The following is a 24,336-nucleotide window of genomic DNA, read 5'->3' as shown; positions in this document are numbered from 1 at the left end:
CATTGCTGTCTGGGATGGCAGCAGCTTCTACAATTTAAGCCCATCTTCTGTAAAAAGTCTCTCTCTTTTTTGGTTTTACAGTTAGAGATGACTCTGAGTTCTAACATGGGGGCATAATATCTCTACCTGTATTTTCCACACCATATATTGACTAAAGGGGGTCTTCATTGAGCAACTGCCTCATTTAACAACCATTCACAGTTTTAACGGTGCTGAAAAAGTCATTTTATGACCAATCCTTTTTATTTATTAATTTTTGCAGGTCTGTAAAGCTGAAGTAAGATCATAAGCCCAGCCGTGATTTCATTTAGTGACTGCTTTGCTTAACGACAAAGTTGCTGGTCCCAACTGTGGCCACTAAGTGAGGACTACCTGTACATACCTTTATTTGAGTTTCTTCCTGCCTACCTTTGCTCTAAGCTACAGCCAAATGATGCGGTCTTTCTTTTAACCCCTGCAATAATTTCTGTTGCCTTTGTCTCCATCTTAGAACATGCTTTCTTTCTTTTTTTAAAGATATTTCCTCTTCTTTTACCTATGCTGTATTAGATCAGATCTCTGCTTGCGCTTAGTCTACATCTACAACTTCAAAAGCGAGCCTGCCAGCTGCAGTATCAAGGGTTGCACCCAGCATCCTGAAACATCTTCTCATTTCTATTCAGATTTTTAAAAAAAAAAACACCAAAAACCCCCCTTCACTTTACCTAAGGAATTAATTTTCAGAAACCCAGGTAAACTCAGGCTGAAGCCTGAAGAACGGTATGTCCCACTGGCTCATTTTCTCTAGTCTAAATCCTTATTTAAGTTCGGTGAGACTGTAATTTCTTTGTCTCCCTGGATGTCTCACAAAGGCAGCCGACTACACCAGCAGCTCTATCGAACAGGCTTCAAAGTGAGCAGGGCAGAAGAGATGTAGCAGGAATTCTTTCTGTTCTCAGGTCCACGTTAGAGCCAATAGCCTCCTGTTCAAGCTTCCTTCATCCAGGAGCTCCTGTAACTCGTCTTCTGCACCACACCCACCAAAGGTGGTTAGGAAGGCTGGCAATCCTGAACTAGCAAAGCTGCAGCCATGTTTCAGCTCTGCCTCACCTCCTTAAGCCTCTGGGTGTCCAGGACCAAAGACCCGGTGCCAAAAGGGAGTCACCAAAGGTAGAGGCTGCCCTACAGTTGGCCAAAGAGCCATCTCAAGGGAATAGATCCACTGCTACATTCAACATGCCATGTGGTTTGAGAAATGAGACCCAACAAAGCAGGCATCGGCTCTTGGGTTATTTTTCCAAAGTGAGACTAAAATCTACACACTCACCCTTAAAAACACACCCACGCCCACCCTGCATGCCGTGCCAGCCCCATTCTCCTACATATCCTTGGATTTTGGATGCAAAAGTTTCCAGGTTTGGCATCCTTTTAAAAACTAAAGCAGACAAAGGGACCATAGCTGGCCCTGAGGTTTCCTACCTGTTCTGGGCTACCTGCCTTCGAGGCTGCAGGGGTCCCCTGTGAAAAAGTCACCTGGGAAATCCCTAACCAATATCCAAGAGAAGTCCAAAGGTACCACCGGAGGCCCGTTTGGATCCGGTTGACAATTCAATGCCAAGGTGGCGAGGCAGCTTGGCAGCTGGCAGTCAATTCCTGCTACCCAAACCCTCCTTCCCCCCCCCAAAAAAACCCCCCGTTCCAGGCAAGATAGCAGTCAACATTATTTCCTTGGCCCAGATTCAAATCAATCAGCATAGGAACTGCTGTGCTCCCTAAACGCAACTCTCTGCATTTGGTATCCATGTGCTACATAATGAACATCCAATAACCGCAAGAAAAGGAGAAGGGAAAATAAAATAAAGGAAAAGATGAAGCAATTTGCCATATTAAAAGAAAACAAACAGGTGCCCAGATCAAGGATCTGCGAGTCGTTCTATTCCCCTAAACCCACCCACCCCCCTTTGCTTTTTAGCATTTCTCTTCCGAAATATACATTACCATGTGTGTGTTCGCCCAGCTTTCTATGGCATCTCTGCCAAGCAGCCTTGGCAAACCTCCAGCCTGTGCCAGTTTTATTCTCTCCCTCCCTCTCTCCCTCTGTCTCACGGCTTCCCTGCCAACCTTCATCCCAATGGCCGTGATCCTCTCTCCCGCCCTCTCCGTTGCTGCTTGTTTAGAACCCAGAAACTGAGCCAAAAAAGAGAGAAAATGTTGAACAATCTGAACGTTCATGGCGACTACTGTACTTTTATTTCCCCCCCCCCCACACACACACACAAAAATAAGGTTGAATAAGAGGGAAGAGGGAAGAAGAGGAGAAAGAGCCGAGCCCAAATAAATGCTTACCCCCTTGGGTTGGCGGTTCTTGGTTCCCTTCGGGATTAGGACCCGGCCGGACTTTTTGGATGCCCGCCTTGTGCCCTCTGTACTGCAGGAGACTCAGGGATTTCAGGAAGGGGATGGAGTAGGTCAGACAATACATGCCCAGGAGGCTACTGTCGGAAGGCTGGAGTTTTTCCTCTCCAAATGGTGCCAGGTTCTTCCCACCCTTCTGCCATCAAAAGAATGGGCAGCATAACAACCCCTTGTTTTTTTTATATGGCATCAGCTTGCTGAGGTACAATGCATCATGGGACAGGGAGAAAAAAGGGAGGAGGGAGAAGGAGGCAGAAGGGAGAAGGGAACAAATTTACCTTTAGAGATGCCAATTTTCTTTCTTTCTTTCTTTCTTTTAAACCAACACCCGTGTTCAAAATTAGCTGAGAAAATGAGCAGGAAAAACTTAATTCTCCAAATAGCTCAGAGATAAAAAAAACAACAACCTGGCTCTTCAAATCTTTACATGCTATTTCTCCACCATTTCTTCTCAAGGTGAGAACTGAGTTCTTGGTTACCGTTGTTAAGCAAATCATCAGGGGTCACTAAGTGAGGACTTGGCTTGTTGGAAGCCAGCAGAGAAAGTCGCAAATTGTGATCATGTGACACTGCAATGGTCAGTTACTGAGGATCTGGATGGTGATCACGTGACCAGGGGGTGCCGCAACGGATGGAATTCTGAGGACCAGTTTTAAGTATCACTTATTCAGAACTGTTGCAAGTTCAGTCACGGAACACGTAGTCATTACCTGAGGACTATCCAAAATGTAAAGCCTGAAATAAACATGGGTGTTTTAAAGCCCCCAAATGTCAAAATTCTCACCAATGCCAGCAAACCCCACCCTTCCCCGTTGACTGCAGCCTTCCTACTCTTCACAAAAAGATTTAAATGTTGGCTCGCAGCCAACAAGTTGTACTCTCCTGCACTAAAACACGGTCACACTATGCATTCCAAATAGTTGCCACTCACCAATATACATTGTACAAATGAAAAAAAAACCATCCCTTCTAATAAAACATATGTTTTGAGATTTCCACTCCTCTAGAAGGTTAAAAAGTGGACCTTCATTCATACGCTAGAATGATATGAGTGAATCTCTGCTCAAACTTGCAGCTTTTTTGAATCCTTCTTTCATATGGACTAGGAAATCTTCTATTAACATTTGTATTCCAATGCATTCAAACCGGGACATTAGATCCCAGGAACGGTCCGGTTTATTGACCCAACTTTTAACTCACTTTAATAGTCCAGATTACTCAGGAACTACTGTGACTTCTTGGCTCAGCTGAAATGGAAATTCATTTCAACAGCAGTAATTGCTAACTGCACTACTACCAATTCTCTGTGAAGTTTCTTCCAAAACTGCACTGAAAGAAAGCAAGCTAGAAATGAACATGAATAAACTTGGAAACACTTTTACGGTGGGAGACCGCCATGCTGAACAGAATCAACCAAGGGTGCTGCTCTGTAAGGACTTGATAAATTGCCTATTTCACTGCCTGCCTATGGATTCTCCTTCCCATATGAATATTAAATGCCTAGGAGCACGTAAAAATGCAAGTAGAAAAATAGGGACCACTACAGTGGGAAGGTAACAGCGTTCCGTGCGCCTTTGGCGTCTAGTCATGCCGGCCACATGACCACGGAGATGTCCTCGGACAAGCACTGGCTCTTCGGCTTTGAAACGGAGATGAGCACCGGCCCCTAGAGTCGGAAACGACTAGCACACATGTGCAGGGGAACCTTTACCTTTACCTTTAGGTCCTAGCAAACAACAGCACACAAGTACAAGGAGTCCTGGACTTAGTGACCATTCTAAGTTAGAAATGCTTTGGGGAAAAAAAAAGATTTATGACTATTTTCCACAACCATTGTAGCATCCCTGTGGTCACGTGATCAAAATTCAGACTCTTGGTAACTGGCTCATGTTTACGGTGGTTGCAGTGTCCCAGGGTCATGTGATCCCCTTTTGCAACCTTCTGACAAGCCAAGTCAATGGGGAATCCAGATTCATTCGTGTTACTAACTTAACAACGGCAGTGATACACTTAACAGCCGCGGTGAGAAAGATCATAAAATGGGGCAAAATTCACTGAACAATCGACTTGCCGAGCAACAGAAATCTGAGTCTCCGTTATGTTCATAAGTCAAGGACTACCTGCAGTGACTTGCATGAAAGACTCAACAAGCAAGTTTGAGAAACACTGAATTAGCGCCTACTGGGAAGTGTTCTTCTCCCAAAAGTAGTGCATTATGAGAATTCAAAACAACACTTTCCTCTTTGGATACCAGTTCCTTCCTGGCCACATCCCTCATGGCCAGCAAATTGTGGGAAATGAAGAACCTGTTTGGAGACAGCTTCAGAGTTTTCTGAAAACTACCCTATCTTCTTTAGTTGTTTGCTTTGAAACAAAAAGTGTTTGCTTGATCACCTTAGGACAGGGGTCTTCAAACCTGGCCCTTTTATGACTTGTGGATGCTGGCTGAGGAATTCTGGGAGTTGAAGTCCACAAGTCATAAAAGGGCCAAGTTTGAAGATTCCTGCCTTAGGACATGCTGGCTCAGGAATTCTGGAAATTGAAGTCCACAAGTCATAAAGGGGGCCATTGGTCCCCACCTCTGCCTTAGGACAAACATTTTATCAGAGGTAAGGAACAGCTATACAACTCCCAAACTGTGCCATATTTGTTTCTTCCAAGGTTTGCTCCAGTCTGTTTTGCTTTGCTGTTTGTTTAAATGTTTTTTTTTATTTTCAATGTTTTGCTGATAGAGCATTTAATTTTTTTAAAAAAAATACTAGAGGCAGATAAAATTGATTAGAGTAATCAGAGGGATCATTATTTCTAGATGCGACAACTAACCAGAGTGAATATTTATTATTTTTTTAAGCAAAGAGTAAACAGGGTTACATTCTCTTCTCTCCTGCCTGGCCATTATCTACCAGTCAAAATACAATTTGGATAAAGGTAAAGGTTCCCCCGCACGTGCGTGCTAGTCGTTTCTGACTCATCTCCGTTTCCAAGCCGAAGAGCCAGCGCTTGTCCGAGGACGTCTCCGTGGTCATGTGGCCGGCATGACTAGACGCCAAAGGCGCACGGAACGCTGTTACCTTCCCACCGTAGTGGTCCCTATTTTTCTACTTGCATTTTTATGTGCTTTCGAACTCCTAGATTGGCAGAAGCTGGGACAAGTAACAGGCGCTCACTCTGCTACGTGACACTCGGGATTCGACCCGCCAAACTGCCGACCTTCAGATCGACAAGCTCAGCGTCCTAACCCACTGAGCCACCGCGTCCCTTATATTTTGGATACCCCAAGACAAATGGCCTAAAACTGTTTCTTGTATTCCTTCAACTTAAGTTGAAGACCTAAGTTAAAGAACAGGGAAATAATAAGAGTAATACGATTGGAAACTCATAATTTATTTGATTTAAAATCCGTCAGGCCTCCAAACCAAGAAGGACATTGTGGTGATTCTTCCAAGCTAAGTTCCTTATTGTTCCTCACCTATGGACAGAATCTTGCCAGACTAAACACTCTACTATCTGCATCTACTACCTACTGTGGGAACTATTAGGGAGGGACTGTCCTCCCCCTTTTCTGACCTGAGCCAGCAAGATTCTTATTTTTAGAGCCCATTATGGCCATATCCCTGCCTAGCATCTTCTTTTAGAATAAAGCCAGGATCAAGATACCGCCTCCCCTCAATTGATGGGCACACCATTGCTTCAAATAAATTCAGCATAAAACAGTTGGTCTCTCACATAGCCAAGAAATTGGCCCAACAAATGCCCAGCCTTTAATTGTCCCCAACTCCTCCATGTCCTGGTGCTCCTGTCTCATGGTCATAACTGTGCTTGCCATGTTTCAGGAATCATCTTGTTCCAAATGGGGAGACAGCAGAAGACGAGGAGGAGGGGGAGGAAGGCTTCCAGGCATCCCTCCAAGTCTTTTATTCCTCCGTCTCCTAGCAACAGTATCCGTTGCCATGGAAAGTGCCGTATGCCCCATCCCAATCAGCACATGGGGAGCAGCTAGGGTATCATTCCAGAGCATTGGCTCTTGGCACATGTTCAGAATGTAAACAGAGATGACTCGGGGTCAGGAAGAACAGCTGGGAAATCAGCAAACCACAGACATTCGCGCACACCATATTGTACACCCAGCTCTCATTCCTGAGCAAGAGACTGCCAACTGCAGAGGGAATGCAGAGGTAAGAACGGCACTGTCCAATATTCAGTGGCTGCAAAATGCATGGTATACCCTCTGAAGGTCAAGTCTCTAATCTTTTGGACGAGGGAGGGGGAACAGAGGAGCAAATAATGTGGCTTCCAAAGTCCAGGGGTGGAGTAGCTTTCTCCAGAGTCAGCATCTTCACTACTACCGGTATTAAGCATACCAGTATATCGCCAGAAGTAACGACATGTTATTTTTATTTATTTCAAAATATTTATACAGGTAGTCCTCGGCTTGCAACCACAATGGAGATCAGATTTCCTGTTGTGAAGCGAGGCAGTGGTTAAGAGGGTCACACCCAATTGTACGACCTGCTTTCCCATGGTCGTTAACTGGATCATGGCAGTTATTAAATGAATGATGCAGTCTTTAAATGAATCCAGCCAACTAGGATGGTTAAAAACGGTGATCCACTGACCACAGGAGGCTGCCAGCATCATAAATACATGCTGGATACCCAGCAATCAAATTTTGATCACATGACCATGGGGAAAGCTATGTCGGTTGTCAGTGTGAGTTATTGGTTGAAAGACACATTTCCCAGTGCCATTGTAACTTTTAACAGTCACTAAAACATTAAGCATGTTTTTGGGGGAAGGTTTGTAAAATGAGTCCACAAGGACTTCAGGAATGTTTGTTTCTTCCCTCCGGTTTGGGGTTAGATCTTTGCTGTTCTCTTCATTGTGCTTAATCCATGAAGATCTTCGCTTACAAAGTTTTTGTTTTACGAACATATTTGGCAGTGATATTCAATTAACCCTGTTGGTTGAGAGAGGAGGATCTCAGAGCCACTTAAAAAACAAAACAAAAAAAGGATTAGAGGTCTGGACCCACAACTGAGGTTGTGTATTGTTGAGCCCTGTCCTGTTATACGCTTGGCTGATAGGAAAGCAAGGAAGATCTAACCAAAATGGGGTAACTTCTCCAACCTTTACGGAAGAACATAAATTCCAAGACTTACAAATCTTTGGATATCACTAGTACTCAGCTTACCACCACAATTGGGAACGGATTTCCAATGCTGAGTAAGGCAGCTATTAAATTACTTGTGCCCGATTCTATGATTTTTTTCCCCCACAGTTAACAAATCACAGCAGTTCTTAAGTCAGGGGTCCTCAAACGTGGCCACTTTAAGACTTGTGGACTTCAACTCCCAGAATTCCCCAGCCAGTATGGTTGGCTGGGGAATTCTGGGAGTTGAAGTCCACAAGTCTTAAAGTGGCCAAGTTTGAGGACCCCCGTCTTAAGTGAACCATGTGGTCATTAAGCATATTCACTTCCCCCATAGTCTTTGCTTGTTGAAAGCCAGCTGGTAAGGTCACAACATACATGACCCTGGGACACGGCAACTCTGATTATGTGACCATAGGGATGCTGCAATGGTTGTAGGCGCAAGGAATGGTTGCAAGTCGTTTTTCAGTGTTGTTGTAACTTCAAGAGCTTGCTAAATGAATGGTTGTAAATCCGCTACCTGTGTGCCTATTTATTTTAATTCTGCATTACTTGTCTTTCAGGATATCCTCCCCAAATGGCTTGCAAACAATGCACATGCTTCCCCCACTGTGTATCTTGGGGAATACACAGTGCTGATGCTCTGGTCCATGGATAAAGTATAATAAAATGCTGTTTGTAAAGGAATAAATAAGTGGGCCTTAGTGCGGCTAAAGCTATTCTTTGCGGAGAGGAAGGAGAATTTTTTCTTCTTCTTAGATAGCTTGCCTCCTGCCAGGTCTAATCTAGGGCTCTTTAAACTTGGCCCTTTTATGACTTGTGGACTTCAACTCCCAGGATTCCTCAGCCAGCGTGCCTGGCTGAGGAATTCTGGGAGTTGAAGTCCACAAGTCACAAAAGGGCCAAGTTTGAAGACCCCTGGACTCTAATCCCTTTCAAAGTCACCCTTGTTCTCTAGAATATACAACCACGGTGAGGCAGGGAATATGGGCAAAAGAGCAGAAAAACTTGTGTCTGCAAATGGAGAGACCGAAGTCCCAAGGCTTATGCAATGTGTCTTGCGTAAAAATATAAAGGTTGCTCTTCCAAGACAGAAGGAACCCAAACTTACACACTCCACCAACGTCCGTTTTGAGGGCGTTCATTTATTGGGGGGTGGGGGTGGTGTCCCCGTTCTGTTTTCTACGGAAGGAAGGAGTTTTCGAGGAGACCCGGGAGGCTGACGATCACGGCCACCGTTTTGCTGAGCAAAAACCTGAGAACGAGAGGCGAGCAGCCTCCCCCCCCTCCCGGAGGTCGCTTCGCCTTTGCTCCCCTCGCTGCCAAGCGCGCGGTCTTCCACGCTGGTGTAGTTTGTAAGTTTCGGCTGCTTCTCTGTGCCTGGCTTGGAAAAGCAACTGGCAGTTCCGAGTCGACTTCAAGGAGTGTTGGCAGCTTTCAGGGTGCACAATCGTAGGACTTTGACGCTTTATGCGAGGCACCTTGATGGCCCATGTTGGGACTTGGGTCTCTCCCTTCGCAGACACGAGCCGAGGCTGCTCCAAGGGCGGCAGGCGAGGCACGCTGCGCATCCTTGGAGGTAGGGACCCCACGGCTCCCCAAGACACGCGCACCAAACTAAGTGGACGCGTTTACACCACACCAGGGCTAGGCAACCTTGGCTCTTTTATGACTCGTGGACTTCAACTCCCAGAATTCCTGAGCCAGCCAGGCTGGCTCAGGAATTCTGGGAGTTGAAGTCCACGAATCATAAAAGAGCCAAGGTTGCCTAGCGCTTGCTCTACACATACCCAGCTCCGCCTCGGTTTTTGCAGCTCTGCTGAATTTCCACTCCCGTCCTCCCTACTCGGCAAAGGACGATGGGAGTTGAAGTCCAACCGAACTCTCAACCACCAGCCCGGGACGCTCCAACAACTCCTCAACGCGGACCCTTCCGTGGCCCTCTCCGCGGGATACCTTGGACTACGATAGCTTCAGATCTGCCCGGCGGAGCCTGGTCCCGGCTCGGCATCTCCGTTTTGCCCGGCATCGCGGCGCGACCCCTGAAGAAGTCACCCAGTATCCACGTGTGACCCTTCCACCACTTTGCAGCGCCAGCGTGCTGCGCTGGCTAGCTGGGGTGGGCGGGGAGGAGGGGAGGCCGTGACGTAGACTCTTGGGGGCGGGGCTGTTGGCCTTTGCAGGGCGGGAGGGGCCGGGGGAGGCCAGGAATTGGAAAGCTTGCGCAGTGTTGGCATCCAGGTGGCATTCCGACGCACGTATAACTCCCCCGTGGGTCCGCTTCCCCCACGCGGCTCCTTGTAAACCTGCGTAAGACTGGGGGTGCGCCTAGTTTCTTGGCTACGGGCGAAGCTGCCTTGCTGCACTTCAGGCAAAGAGAGGCTTCCGGTGGCAAGCCTATATGGGTCACCTCAACATTAGGTCCCAGTTAATTCAGAGGAATTTTTGCAGGATCCAATCTGGGTCGATCACTGGGACCTGAGGTTTAGTCTTCCGAGCTTTCGGACTCTTAACGGAATGCGCGTCACACGTTCACACGTTCTGGTGAAAGAGAAGTTCCCTGAGGATGGGCTCCAGCACAAGTCCGAAAGCTCGGAAGACTAATAAACCTCTGATCCCGGTGGCCGATCCAGATTGGATCCTGCAACATTATCCCGGGACACGTATATTGATTGGCCTTCATTCGTGCCGTCAGAGGAATTTTTCTCCCAAGTGAAAGCAAGGTCTGCGTCCTTTTGTCACGGGTGAAATAGTGAGGATGGGAAGAAGCCTATTCTGCTCATCAGGCATAAGACTTCTTGCGTCTGAAGTCCAGTTAGAACAGTGTTTCTCAACTTTAGCCAATGTTAAGATGTGTGGACTTCGGCTCCCAGAATTCCTCAGCCAGCTCAACTGTCTGGGGAATTCTGGGCATTGAAGTCCAGGCATCTTGAATGAACCTTTATTATCAAAGCACAACCATGTATACATTGAGATTGGCTGAGCCTCCCTTCGTGCCCCCACCCCCAACTCACAGTGACAACAAACCCTCCGTCTTATTACACCATGTGAGCTAATTGCACAACACACCGGCCTCGCAAGTCAAATAAACAAATAAAAACCAAGAAAGATTAAAAAATACTGCTGTTCCCCTATCTAGGAAAAATCCCTGCAACTGAAGGTCATCAATTTGAGGCCAGTTCTTCAATCAGAAGATTCCTTTTCAGAGTTCTTTAGATCTTGGATCTTTTAAGAAGAAATCTGTTCCTTCACTAGGACTTAAATTTCCATCCTGGCTGCAGGAGAGATGGCGTGGGGTAAAAGAAGAGGCCTAATCTAGCCTAAGAGAAAAGCCTCACCCCAGGAGAGTAGGTCTCTAATTTTGCAGATCACATGATTCAGTAAGGACTCATCCATTTTAAATTACTTTTAGGTTTTGTGTAAGTTTGGTACTAGTTTTGTGTTTTCCCTTTCTCATTTGTCCGTATTTTCTCAAGGATCCTTGATAGCCCATAGTTCAGGGGTCCCCAACTGTGGCAACTTTAAGACTTGTGGACTTCAACTCCCAGAATTCCCCAGCCAGCTATGCTGGCTGGGGAATTCTGGAAGTTGAAGTCTATAAGTCTTAAAGTTGCCAAGGTTGGGGAGCCCTGCCATACTTCATTGATGCAACACCTGGAATCAATTGTTTTCCAATGTTTCTCAAATTCAACAGAATAAAATCAACAAAAGCTGGTGCAGAACCCACTAAAAGAGCTATTGTACCAATGCTCTCTTCAGTCAGTCCTGCTTCCCGGTTACCTGGGTTGGCTGAATTTGTCCAATATGGTAGACCAGATGAAACTGGTTTTTGTAGCTTATGGTTTAATGTGCTATGGAGACCAAGCCAGGGTCTTATCATGTGTGAACCAGGCAATGAGACTCAAACCCTAATATGGATGCTTCCTCACAGTGTGTGAAGCAAAGGGCGCAGCTGTACTCTGTTAATCCAGATTTAGGGTTTTGAATACTCTGAGATACACATGCTGAGGATATGTCAGGTGAACTAATCTCTGGCCCTCAATCTAATCTTGAATGACATTCATCCTCAGTAGGGTTATTAGAATACAATAGATAAACATAGATCACACCAGTGTTTTTTGAACTTGATAACTTTAGGATGAGCTGGCTGTATAATTCTGGTAGTTGAAGTCCACCCAACTTAAAATTGCCAGCTGGAAAAACATCGCATTACACCGGTCCCAAACCAGGCAAACTGCTTTATGTGTAGAATAACTATGGGAATCCAGAATGGAATTTGCTAAGAAAGTCTTTGGGCGCTATCTAACAAAATGAAATTCAATGATGAAAAAAATAAGGTTCTATATTTAGGCAAGAAAAAATGCACAGGTTTAGTATAAGTGGCACCTGGCTCAATAGTCGTAATTGTGAGAGGGATCTTGGAGTCCTAGTGGACAATCATTTAAATATGAGCCAGCAGTGTACTGCAGCTGCTCAAAAAATCAACATAGTCCTAGGCTGCATTAACACAGGGATAGAATCAAGATCATGTGAAGTGTTAATACCACTTTATAATGCCTTGGTAAGACCACATTTGGGATGCTGCATCCAGTTTTGGTCGCCACGATGTAAAAAAGATCTTGATAATCTAGAAAGAGTACAGAGAAGAGCAACAAAGATGATTAGGGGACTGGAGGCTAAAACATATAAGGAATGGTTGCTGGAATTGGGTATGTCTAGTTGAATGAAGAGAAGGACGAGGGAGCACATGATAGCAATGTTCCAATTTCTCAGGGGCTGCCCCAAAGAAGAGGCAGTCAAGCTATTCTCCAAAGCAGCTGACAAGACGCAATGGAAGGAAACTAATTAAACAGAGAAGCAACCTAGAACTAAGAAATTTCCTGACAGCTAAAACAATTCACCAGTGGAACAACCTGCCTCCAGAAGTTGTGAATGCTCCAACACTGGAAGTTATTAAGAAGAGACTGGACAGCCATTTGTCTGAAATGGTATAGGTCCCTCCAAAGTCCCTTCCAATTCTGTTATTCTGTAGAAAGCTAACTTTGCAGGGACTCTTCTAGCAGGTCGTGGGAATCCAGACACCATGGTCTGCCAACCAGGGTTTATATCTTAGCATATTGAACCCAGCCATTGTATGGACTGATTTTTATATCTTCAGTATTTACTGCTGGAGGCCAATATATCCAACCTACTAAGATTGATCCAACTTGGCAGTGCTTCAAATCCTCAGGTGTTAGTTGCACTGATATTGTTCAAAATGACGGGTGATCCACTGTTTTGTTTGACATAAATTAGTCTGCCCAGGAAGATAGTGAGAAAAGATTCCATTGCTGAATAAAAAGGTTTAGAGTTTTCCTCCCCCTCCCTCCCTCCCCCCCCAAAAAATGACATGGAATCGGCAGTATGAAGCTCTGCTTTGTGGCCCATATGGCAGTCAGCTAAAGCCAGAGGACTCCCAAGTTTATTAGGTTCTCCAATAATATTTGACCCATCATTGAAATGTATAAAGAAAACTCCATGGGGGTGGAAAGGCTGCTTTGTAGCAGGAACAACTGTGTCATTAAAAGGATCCCTCAGTGTGGAAATGACTTTGTAGATTAAATTGCAGGGGAAACTATACATGTGGGAGGGGAGGAAAAGAGAATCTTAAATTCAAGTGATTACAGCTGCTGAGAATGAATTAAAATCCCAGTGCAAGCAATTTAGGTCACAATCAACATGTTCCGAAAATGATAATAGGAAAAAATCCCTCCCAAATGGAAGAAAGAAGGCACCAAAGTCAAAGAAGAGATATTGTCACTCGGTGGGTGGAAAACTGGGGTAGCAAGTTGATTTTTAAACTCTTAATCAAGATGGCTGCTTGGCTCCTTCAGTTTTCATGTTTCCCCTTCTGCATCATCTGTTCTCAAGGTCTTTGCGCAAAATGCTGCACAGTGTTGACAGAAATTACTTTGGATGGATGGTTAGAAAGCCACTGTAACAGAGATTTCCTGACAATGAGAACAATTAATTAAGCAGTAGAACGACTTGGCTCCAGAAGTTGTGGGTGCTCCAGCACTGCAGGTTTTTAAGAAGAGATTGGACAGCCATTTGTCTGAAATGATATAGGGTTTCCTGCTTGAGCAGGGGGGCTGGACTAGAAGACCTCCAAGGTCCCTTCCAACTCTGTTATTCTGTTATTCATTGCTTTCATCAGAAGGAAGTTGACTCAAACCAGCTTCAAGGTTTGCATGACTGGCTCTTCTCTTTAAGTTGGACTTCTGTCTCCACCATTGGAAGACTCAAAATATCTAGTCGCTTTTGAGGTGCTTTTTTCAAAAGCTCTAAGAGTTTGGTCTCTAAGCTGAACCATTTTCAAAAAGGATGTGTTGCATTTATTACAACAAAATCATACATCTGCCCAGAAGGAGGTATGACTCAGACCTGATTGTTTTTAAAAGCAGAGCTAACGTCCCCACAGATATTTTTTCCCAAAATCCAAATGTGTTACATAAATTTAATGCACACCCCCTGCCCTTCAATTGTTTGGATCCTAAACAAATGGCTCAAACCGATATATTTTAAGAAAACGGAGTCTTCTCTTTTACCATTCATTCTGCCTGTTCTCTCTCACACATACCAGCCTACACGCAGACCCACACATCTGAAAAAGGGTGGTTAAAAATTTGCAGATTTTTACATTTAAAACATCTTGAATGTCAACCCACCTTCTCATACCACCTTCTCCCCACCCCCAAACCTTATCTGGATGCCAATTTAAATCCCTAGTCTGTTAAAAACATTCTTTTTTTTTTAAAAAAATGCTCTGCTCTTTATCCATCTTCCTATTGTTTTTTTCTTTCAGAGCTGTGTGGAACCAGGCATATGATTCAGCATTGGAAGGCCTTGACTCGTTTATCGGCAGCAGAGCTAGGACAAAAAGAACCCACAACGCTGACAACAGTCCTTGAAGGATGTTAGTAATATGGCCACAGTTGTTTATGAAAAGAAAAACTCACAATAGTTCGGTCATAGGAAGGAAAGACAGGTAACACAGATGACCTCTCCAATTAATGCACACTGCCTCTCCTCAAGCCCAGAGATACCAGGAGGAACCCCATTTCCAAAAGCAAAACTGGGGCAAGCAGAGATGCATCCTTGCTTATAAGGCAGTGAAAGCTGGATTTGAATACCTTGGGGGTGGTCCTTGACTCCATCTCTGGTTGCCCCTCTTAATCTCGGGTCTACTTTCTGCTCCATCCTGTCTTGGTATGAGCTGACAGAAGACACTTTTGGTGCTTTATCACAAAGGGGTTAAATTTACACACACACATGGGCAGAGCTCATGAGTTGGTGGGGGGGCACACCTTACAACAGCAGTGGCCTCATTCCGGTTGGAAAGGCGACATTGACACCTTTGGTGTCACCCATCAGCTCACTGCTAAGATCATCTCTCACTTAGGTTTTATTTGTCTGTGCTCCAGTCTCCTCCCTCCCTCCCTTCCTTTCTCTCTCTCTCTCTCTCTTTCTCTCTCTGCATCTTTCTCCCCTCTCCACCGAGAAGGAACAGCTTGGAATGTTCTGCAGTTCAAACATTAAGGTAATTATGATTCAGCGTGTGGGGGGGGGTGGAAGAAGGGGGAGAGGGAGTCCAGAGATGAGGTGTGTGTGGGGGGGAGGCAGAAGAGAGAGAGAAATGGTTATACACTGTCCTGTACTGAACACTATTGTTTCAGCTCTAAATAGGGAATTCAGAAAGGGGACTTGGGAGAGGGATGAAGAAGCCTTCTTGTTAGTCCTTTAGTGATGGAGTGTACCTATGCATGTGTGTCTTTGTCTCTCTCTCTCTCTCTCTCTCTCTCTCTCTCTCTCTCTCTCTCTCTGTGTGTGTGTGTGTGTGTGTGTGTGTATGTGTATGTGTATGTGTATGTATGTGTGAAAAAGAGAGAACTGTGGGTGCACTTAGACACATACTACAGGCTCAGCACTAGCTGTGTTGTTGGCTGGTCCAACCCAGTATGGCCATAGATGGTGTTCTGTGTATCGCCCATGAATAACTGCACGTCTCTCAAAAGCTTTGGCCTCCCCAAATAGATCAGCAATGAAAGCAATTGTTTTATCCCCATGACTGATACCCAACCCCCCCAACCCCCCCCTGCATGTATTGTCATGCAGCTAAGCACCCTCCCCTACCCCCCCCCCCAATCTATACTGAGATCAGTTTCCATCTAGCTAGATTAACCAGTCAGCTTGCACAAGGCACAAGGAAGCCAGTTCTGGCTCCCATACAGCCTTTCTTCCTAGGGCTCCTCCTCTGAATCCTGCTGTCCTATTGCACCCTTTCCCTTGCCAAGTCCCTCTGCTTTCTTATCTGTGTGAACACCCTACCTCCCCTTTTCCCCCCACCCACAGTTTTGTGTATGCCTTCTGCACGCTAGCATTAGCACACCCCTGGGATGCCAGGATAAATTTTTCCATTGTCCTTCCTCTGCTGATAGCAAAACCCAGAAAACTCTGCACCGCCAGCAGCACAGGCAACATTTTGTACCCCCCTGGCGCATTTTGTCAGTGATGCCACTCATCCTCCAACCTCATCCCAGCAGTCCCATTGTTCCATTGAGGAGCCGGCAGGCTTCAGAACCGACTTTGTGCTGGACCCTGAGGTTATGCCAAAGTCAAGGGCAGACTAACGATGCAAATAGGAAAGAATGAATAAGGATGCATTGATGTTCACGCTCAGCCTAGAAAACTGTTTATAAGTATCCGAATTAAAACTCAAAACCCGGTCATGACCAGCTTTTGATTGTTTGACTCAATATGAAAAACATCCTCTTTTGTTCTGCTAACAAATGATAGGGGGGCAGGAAACCCCAGCTGCTCTTAAGCATTGATTAGCTGATTCCTATTTGTGCTCTTTCATGTAGACTTTAAATGTATGTCCCATCTTTCTACTCCCGACACGGGCAACAACTGACATAACTGCCTTGAATTGGATTGTCCTATTTTCCAAAGACTGCCTTTTAAAACAATCTCTTAAGAGGGACAAAAGAGCATCCCATCCCACCCCCCTCTTCTGATTCATACCTCCTCTTTCAGATGCCACCCTACTTCAAAAAAAAATGACCTTGAAAGAAAATGATGAACAAGACCTGGGTGGGGTGGAATTTCTATAGAACAAGCACACACTCTTATCAGCAAGGGAGTTGAGAGGCTGCAACCAAACCCAGGAAACATGGACGGTTCCTCTCTACAACTGGGGAGTCCGCTGTAACCTACATCTTTTTCCTTTCCTTTGGTGGCTTCCTACCGGTCAACTTCAAAAGGCTGGTGGGAAGATGAAATTGAAACAGGAGTGCGGGTGGCCCTGATGATGCATCTGAATTTTGTCCCACAGGTTTCTCGCATGATTAGTTTTGGGGGAAAGGGAGATGCTTTCCCAGAGGATGGGAGACAATCAGAACAGGGGCAAACAGCTTGGTTGGCCTGGTTATGCCAAGGCTGATTGGGCCAAGGATTGCTCACTAAAGCATCCTTTCCACTGGCTCGCTCTCAGCAAGCATCTAGTCAGGTTCACTGTCGCAGACGCCTCATCTTGATTCTTGTAATTAAATGGACGTCATCACGTAAGCATTTTTTTTGGGGGGGGGCATCAGGAAATTGTGCCTATATTTCTCTTTAGCACAAGTATAGAATCTGCTTCAAAGCACAGAAAGGGCAGTTTGCTAGACGTCGACCAGGGAAGGAGAAGAGGCAGAGAAGAATGTGTATGTTATCGTTTAAAAGAAATGAGAAAAAAGCAGGAAAAAAATTGCTTTGTCCATTTCTGGCCCTGCCCGTTGCTGATTTCAGCTGGCTCACTTTCTCAAGGGTATCCGAATCAAGAATTTTGGGTCCAAAAAAAAAAAGTCAAAATGGCATCTGCAATGGAATGATTGAAGCTCTGCCTGGTGTTTTTTTTCATGCGTGAGGCATGTTTTTTAAAAACAAAAAACAAAAAAACCCCTTGCATTTAGTTGAGGGGGAGAAGGGGTATGAATTAAATTCTTTCCTCAAGCTTGATGGGACTCACTCCATACGAGCACGTCATTCTCATGTCAAAAGCTCTGCCTCGTGGTTTCTCATCAAATCATGCACATAGGCAGAGGAAGTGTTAGAAATACAAATGAAGTGGTAAATTAATTTGTAAGACATCAGCTTCCCCCGTCGTGGTAGCTTCCAGATAGATTTGACTACAAATCCCATTAGCCTCTCACTGGCATGTTCAAAATGACAGCAATTGTAGTCTAACACAACAATAACACACCACTTTGGAAAAGGTATACTATATATTTGAACCCCTCATTGTTTGCAGCATAAGAATTTGCCAATATCTGTGATAGTTTATTAAAGCAAGACAAAGAAGAACTTCTTTAAAAGAAGTTTTCTTATTCTTTTTCTTACCCAAACAAGATGTTATTGCAGGGGTGTCAAACTCAATTTCATTGAGGGCCGCATCAGCATTGCAGTTGCCCTCAGGGGGCCTGGTGGGCGTGGCCAGGGTGGGCGTGGCCTACTGGGTGGGCGTGGCTAGAGTGCGTATGGCCTACTGGGTAGGCGTGGCCAGCTCTACATCGTTCGCATCAAGGGTGCCTATGGGGGCCTGGGCAGGAGTGGGACAGATCTGAGGGTCTCTGGCAGAAGGAGGGTCTCTGGGCCAGGGCCAAGGCAGTGGGGGCCGTTCCCTCACTGTTTCCAGGATGGCTTCGCGGGCCGCATGAAACCACTTCACGGGCCGGATCCGGCCCCCCGGCCTTGTGTTTGACATGTCTGTGTTATTGAAAGGATTCACACAATACACCAAAAGCACTTCTGTCTTATTTTAGTGGGCTGTTGCAAACTCAGAAACTGTTTTATGAGTTTATTGGACTTTTTGCTGAAAATTGAGAAAAATGAACGTGTGATTAATGTGTTGGATGATTAGAAAGGGTGGAAGATAGAAAACAGGAAGCCACAATAAAGCTCTATAGAGAGAGGATAGAACATAAACGCATTTATAACTGTTGTAGAGAAGAATGAAAGCCTTTTCTTTATATTTCTTTTTTGCTTTTCTTTTTCTTTCTTTTCTTTTTTATTTATTACTTTTTCACCTATCGCTTTCCTTTCTATTCTTTTTTTTTTGCTTGAAATTTTTCACTTTGAAAAAAAAAATCTCCTTAATAAAAATCAACAATAATAAAAAGAAACTGCTTTATGGCTTAGCATAGGCCTTGGTGGAGCAGTGTGCTAATGCCTCCTTAGGTAACACCAGCTGCCTGCAATTAGTGCAGGTTCGCATCCCACCAGGCTCAAGGTTGACTCAGCCTTCCATCCTTCCGAGGTAGGTAAAATGAGGACCCAGATTGTTGGGGGCAATTAAGCTGACTTTGTAATAATGCCGCTTGGGGTGGGGGGGGCGAAAGCCCTAATAAGCAGGCATATACATAGAATGAAGGCTACTGCTAAGCTTGTAAGCCGCCCTGAGTCTTCGGAGAAGGGCGGGATATAAATGGAATTAAAATAAAATAAATAAATAATAAATATTATGTAAACAGACCTGACTTATTAAGTGTGGTTGAAACTCAAGCAGGGCTTAATCCAGTCTTTGAAGAAGAAACAGGCAGAGAACGGACATGGCAAATAGCTCCATTTCGTCAGTACCACAGAGAGCTCCCAGCGTCACACCGACAAAGTGCTTCCCCCTTTGCGTTGGGTGTTTTGACAGTCATCCAGAAATGAGTTTGACATCGTTTTTCAGTTGTGTCATCCACTCCTACAGAATGCAGACACCCACAGAATGGTTTGCATGCAGTACAGTGAAATTCCTCTCCTGCTTCGAGAAAGAAAGTTTGAGAAGTTTGATATTTCTCAAGTTTCTCAAGAAAGTGCCGGTCTGTAAGAGCAGAACTCATGTGATGTGGTTCATACTCATGTGATGTGGTTCATACTCAACCAAGATACATTAAAACCTGTTTAAGATTAGCTATTCCTCAATGCAGGGGGGGAATAACATTGTTGCCAAAATAAACAACTTTCTTATCAAAGTACAAGATGAGGAGCTTTTAAGACCATCCCTTCTCCTGCCCCTTCCCCCCCAGCAAAAGGTGAATAAGGGAATGTTAAGAAATGTCTCCAATAAATCATACAGAGGAGAAATAAGATTGAAATATTTTTTCTCCATCTCTTATAATGTTAGAACTGATTCATTAAAGCCTAGTGGTTAGTGAGCGGGACAGTGCATAATCTATAGTGTTCACTATCAGAAAAGCACCATGGCCATACAGAAAGGTGACTTTAAGGGAGGGGAGGGGTTTGCCAGTTTTCTATTCATCCCCCAGTCCCCTTTTTTTCCCTTTTCAACTTGTCTAGTGGCAGAGAAAATGCTTGGTGACATTTCATGCTTCTCTTAGCTTGCATAGATGGGGAATGCACGCACAAATACACACACACACACACACAGAGTCAAACACACAATTTCTCCATCTTGCCCAAAGGACATCAATAAAACAGTGGCTCTAATTCTGACCTGGTAGCTTTCTGCAGGGGTTGTGCATACTGGAGGCAAACCAGAACTACTCTTTTCTTTGCCACTTTCTGTGTGATTCCAGATTAATGATTATCAGCATAACCTCTATATTTAGAAGAGGAGCGAGCAACATTTTGTCACCAAACCATCTTTTTAATATATTCATTTATGTTTCTCCAAGGACTGCAGGGGGCATGGCAGGGACACAGAGATGTGTCAGGGGCTGGAAGTAAAGGGAGAGAGGCATGAGGGAGGTTGTCTGTGCAAATGCAGAGAGCCCTGGATGAAACACTGAACTGAAGGGAGAGATGATTTCAATGTCCAAGTACATGGAAGGATGCCATAGGGAAGATAGTCAGGAAGTAATCTAGGATTAGTAACTGTGGGTGCAAGTTGCAGCTACTTGAATCTTGTTTCAATGTAAGAAACTATGTCCTGCTGGTAAGATCTATTCAACTGGGAAACAGTCTAACATGGAGATTAAAACCCACAGAGACTAGACAGTCTTCTATCCTGAATTGCTTAGTAGTTGTTGTTATTGTTATTGTTGTTGTTATTATTATTATTATTATTATTATTATTATTATTATTATTATTATTATTATTATTATTATTTTGCACAGTGCATAAAGGTGGACTAGGTCTTTTCCAATTCCACTATTCTATGATCCTATGGCCTTTTCATTTCAGTTGCTGGCCATGATATAGTATTGAGATCCCATCAGTTGATCTTGTGGATAATCTGTGACCGAACCCAGATAGCGCAGTGCAATCCTCCTGGTCTTGCTTGACCTCTAGTAGTTTTCATTAGGTTAGAAATTGGGTATACTGTTCTACAATGGTTCTCCTTCCTTCTTCTTCCATGGAGAGTTCTAGTGTAGATCAGAGTCTAAGACCATCTAATGCAGGTGCTGTAGAGTTCAACTTTCTCCACTCCTATTTAACACTTGTATGAAACTGCCTGTATATCAATATGCTGACAATACTCAACTGTGTATCTCTTTCCTGGGATAAGGGATCAAGGTTTTAATCCAGTGTCTGGAGGGGGGTATGAGGATCTGGATGGGGAGGAACAGATGCAGGCTTAGTCCCAGCAACATGGAGTGGGATCTCAGTGGGTTGGAAACCCACTGAGGTTGCAAATATATCATTTTTGGTTGGTTGCGCTCTACTAAACAGAACATGGTAAACTTGGGATCCTCAAATAGCAGGTAGTGGCTATGGCCAGGATGGGTTTTGCATGATTCCATCTAGTGCACCAGTTAGAACCATGTACCAATTGTTGGTATCTAATGTACCAATTACAACCATTCCTAGATCAGAAGGCCCTGCTCGTGTACACTCAAGCTTTAGTCAGCTCTTGGTTTGACTGTTACAATGCATTCTATACAGATATTCCCTAGAAGGCCTGCTGAAAGTTGAAAGGTCAAGGATACAGTGATTCAAGATGCTTAGCGGAGAGCACCTTATTTACCTGGATAACACCTCCATTATGAAACTGCATTGCTTACCAATTAGCTTGTGCATGCAATTCGAAGTGTGATTGTCATTCATAAAGCCTGACTTTGATGAGTATTGTCAGTATCTTCGCATCCAGCAAGATCTGGAAGAGAGATTCCCTTCAGGTTCCCTGTCTAGAAAAGGGCTGCCAACAGGGGCCATGATGTAGGATTTTTCCATTATTGACCCCCTTCTGTGAAACCACATCCCCTTCAGGGTCAGGTCAGTATCAATTCCATTGGTCCTTAATCAACCTTTAGGACCTGTTTCCCACCACCCCACCCCACCTGTCTTTGGCATCCGATTTGAGAGTTGATACCCACCTTGCAGCAAATGAGAGTTAGTTATTTTGGTACAACTATTATTTAGCGTAAGGGGCGCGGTGGCTCAGTGGGTTAGGACACTGAGCTTGTCAATCAGATGGTCGGCAGTTTGGCGGGTCGAATCCCGAGTGCCGCGTAGCAGAGTGAGCGCCTGTTACTCGTCCCAGCTTCTGCCAACCTAGTAGTTCGAAAGCACGTAAAAATGCAAGTAGAAAAATAGGGACCACTACGGTGGGAAGGTAACAGCGTTCCGTGCGCCTTTGGCGTCTAGTCATGCCGGCCACATGACCACGGAGACGTCCTCGGACAAGCGCTGGCTCTTCGGCTTTGAAACGGAGATGAGCACTGGCCCCTAGAGTTGGAAACAACTAGCACGCATGTGCAGGGGAAACTTTACCTTTACTATTCTTTAGCGTAATACATGTTGGTTATGTATTGTTATGCTATTGTCCTTTTTTCTCCTGTTTACTGAAATATGCACCACATACAGTTGGTTTGTTATTGAAGGTTAATTCGGTTAGAGGCTTAATATATTTATTTTACTTACTGAGTTTTCCAAAGCAGAAAATTGTGTAGTTTTTTTTTTCTCCTTGCAGTCTACTGGTAAATGAGGGTGAAGGTTCATTCTCCGAGCTTGTGGGTTGGTTTCCAAATGTTTGGTTACCAGGCTAGGTAACGTCTTCAGCAGAGAAAACCTCATCCTAAACCTGAGCTACAGCTATTTTCCACTATTGCTAACCTACTGGTAAATTTCAGTAACTGATATTTGCTAGGAGGCTTCAGGATCTACAGCCACACTGGACTTCATGGAAGAACATGAGGAGGAAACTAGTTCCCCCCCCCCCCGCCCTCAATACTGTCTAATCTAGTAATCTAGATTCTCATTAGCCAGGCTTATTGAAAGGAAAAGAGGTAATTTGAGTACTTCATCTAGCTTCATCGAGCTGCATTGGCTTCCGGTTGCCCTTCGGGTGAGATTCAAAGTGCTGGTGATGACCTATAAAGCCCTAAATGGCATGGGTCCAGATTATCTCAGGGAGCACCTGCTGCCAGCATCAAGTTCCCTTCGTCCAGTGCGCTCACACAGGGAGGGTCTTCTCAGGGTGCCGCCGGTAAAAGATTGCCGGCGGATAACACCCAGGGGTAGGGCCTTCTCAGTGGGTGCACCTGCCCTCTGGAACCAGCTGCCCGTGGAGCTCAGGACTGCCCCGACCTCCGTTCATTCCGCCGGGACCTGAAGACCTGGCTCTTTGAGCTCTCCGGCCCAGGCTGAGAATTTTTAACTGAGGTTTTTATTTAAGGGATAATTTAATCTTTTTAAATTGTTTTTTAACTTTTGTATTTTGTACTGTTTGATTTTAAATACCCTGTAAACCGCCCTGAGTCCTTCGGGAAAGGGCGGTATATAAATTTAATAAAATTAAAAAATTAAATTAAAAATTAAAATTATAAGAACCTTAAGGCAGAACCTCAGAGTTATATGTCCTCTATCTAACTGTTCACCTGATAGGAAGATATTCCTGTCCTTCTTTTTTTTTTTTAAAGTTGTGATTCCCAGTCCAGGGATGAGAGAATTCCATTACAGCTAGCATCATCCCAAAAAGGGGTGTCTGTCCTTGAGAAATGGTCAAATAATGTATTCTTCCCCTGAAAAAATTCCACTCTTAGAGGAGAACCGTGGAGTCATTTCTGATCAGTTTTGGTTTCAAACAAACTTTGTATAGGGGCATTTTCTGAAATGGATTTGATTGTGTGACTACTTGGCTTTTGTTTTGTTTTGGAATTCCGTTCAAGCACCTTGACTGGTAGTTTTATCCATATTCCAGTATTTCTCAGGATCAAAGGACTTGCTGCAAATATGAATTCTTAGGCCAGGTCCATATATTTCAATAATCCATGATTCATTTAGCATTGGCTTCGTGTGTTGTGTAAACCTAGATATTGTGATTGGGAAGGCATGGCTGATGACTTAGTGTATTATACAAATTCTGACTTTTTTCCGCCCTGTTTAGCAATCTGTAGTTTAAATCAACCGGGTTTTAGCATTCTGTGTGAGCAAACCTCAATATTTTGGATCATTCTAGTTCAATTCAGGATTGCGCATCGATTTCAGTTCTCTCATTTTAGAAAACAGTCTTCGAAACCAAGTCACAAAAAGAGGAAGGTAACTTCAGGTTAGATGGAGAGAAATTTTACATGGACAGAGCTCTTGCTGAGGCTTTACAGATACAAATGAGCGTGAGGAAGTGAATACTTTTGAAATATTGCTTTGCCTTTTACAGACACACAGTCCTGCCTTGGGCTGTGTAATGCATTATTTATTTATTTATTTATTTATTTATTTATTTATTTATTTATTTATTTATTTATTTATTTATTTTATTGGATTTGTATACCGCCCTATTCCCGTAGGACTCAGGGCGGTTTACAGGGCAGTTAAAACCATGAAT

General features: G+C 44.4%; 1 protein-coding gene across 1 annotated transcript in view; it reads right to left on the bottom strand.

The window, feature by feature from the left end:
• Window positions 1-9,572, bottom strand: part of LOC308672225 (mitochondrial peptide methionine sulfoxide reductase-like) — a gene marked incomplete at both ends in the record, with an annotated part of 42,560 nt that extends 32,988 nt beyond the window's left edge. Inside the window, one exon of the mRNA XM_081334947.1 lies at window positions 9,500-9,572. Within this exon, the coding sequence (XP_081191073.1) occupies window positions 9,500-9,572 (73 nt within the window). The remainder of the gene's footprint in view (window positions 1-9,499) is intronic.
• Window positions 9,573-24,336: the final 14,764 nt, after the last annotated feature.

The sequence above is a fragment of the Vipera berus genome (genome assembly GCF_964194415.1).
Source record: "Vipera berus genome assembly, chromosome: 9".
Taxonomy (NCBI): Eukaryota; Metazoa; Chordata; class Lepidosauria; order Squamata; family Viperidae; genus Vipera; species Vipera berus.
This window is presented reverse-complemented; position numbering and strand designations above follow the sequence as displayed.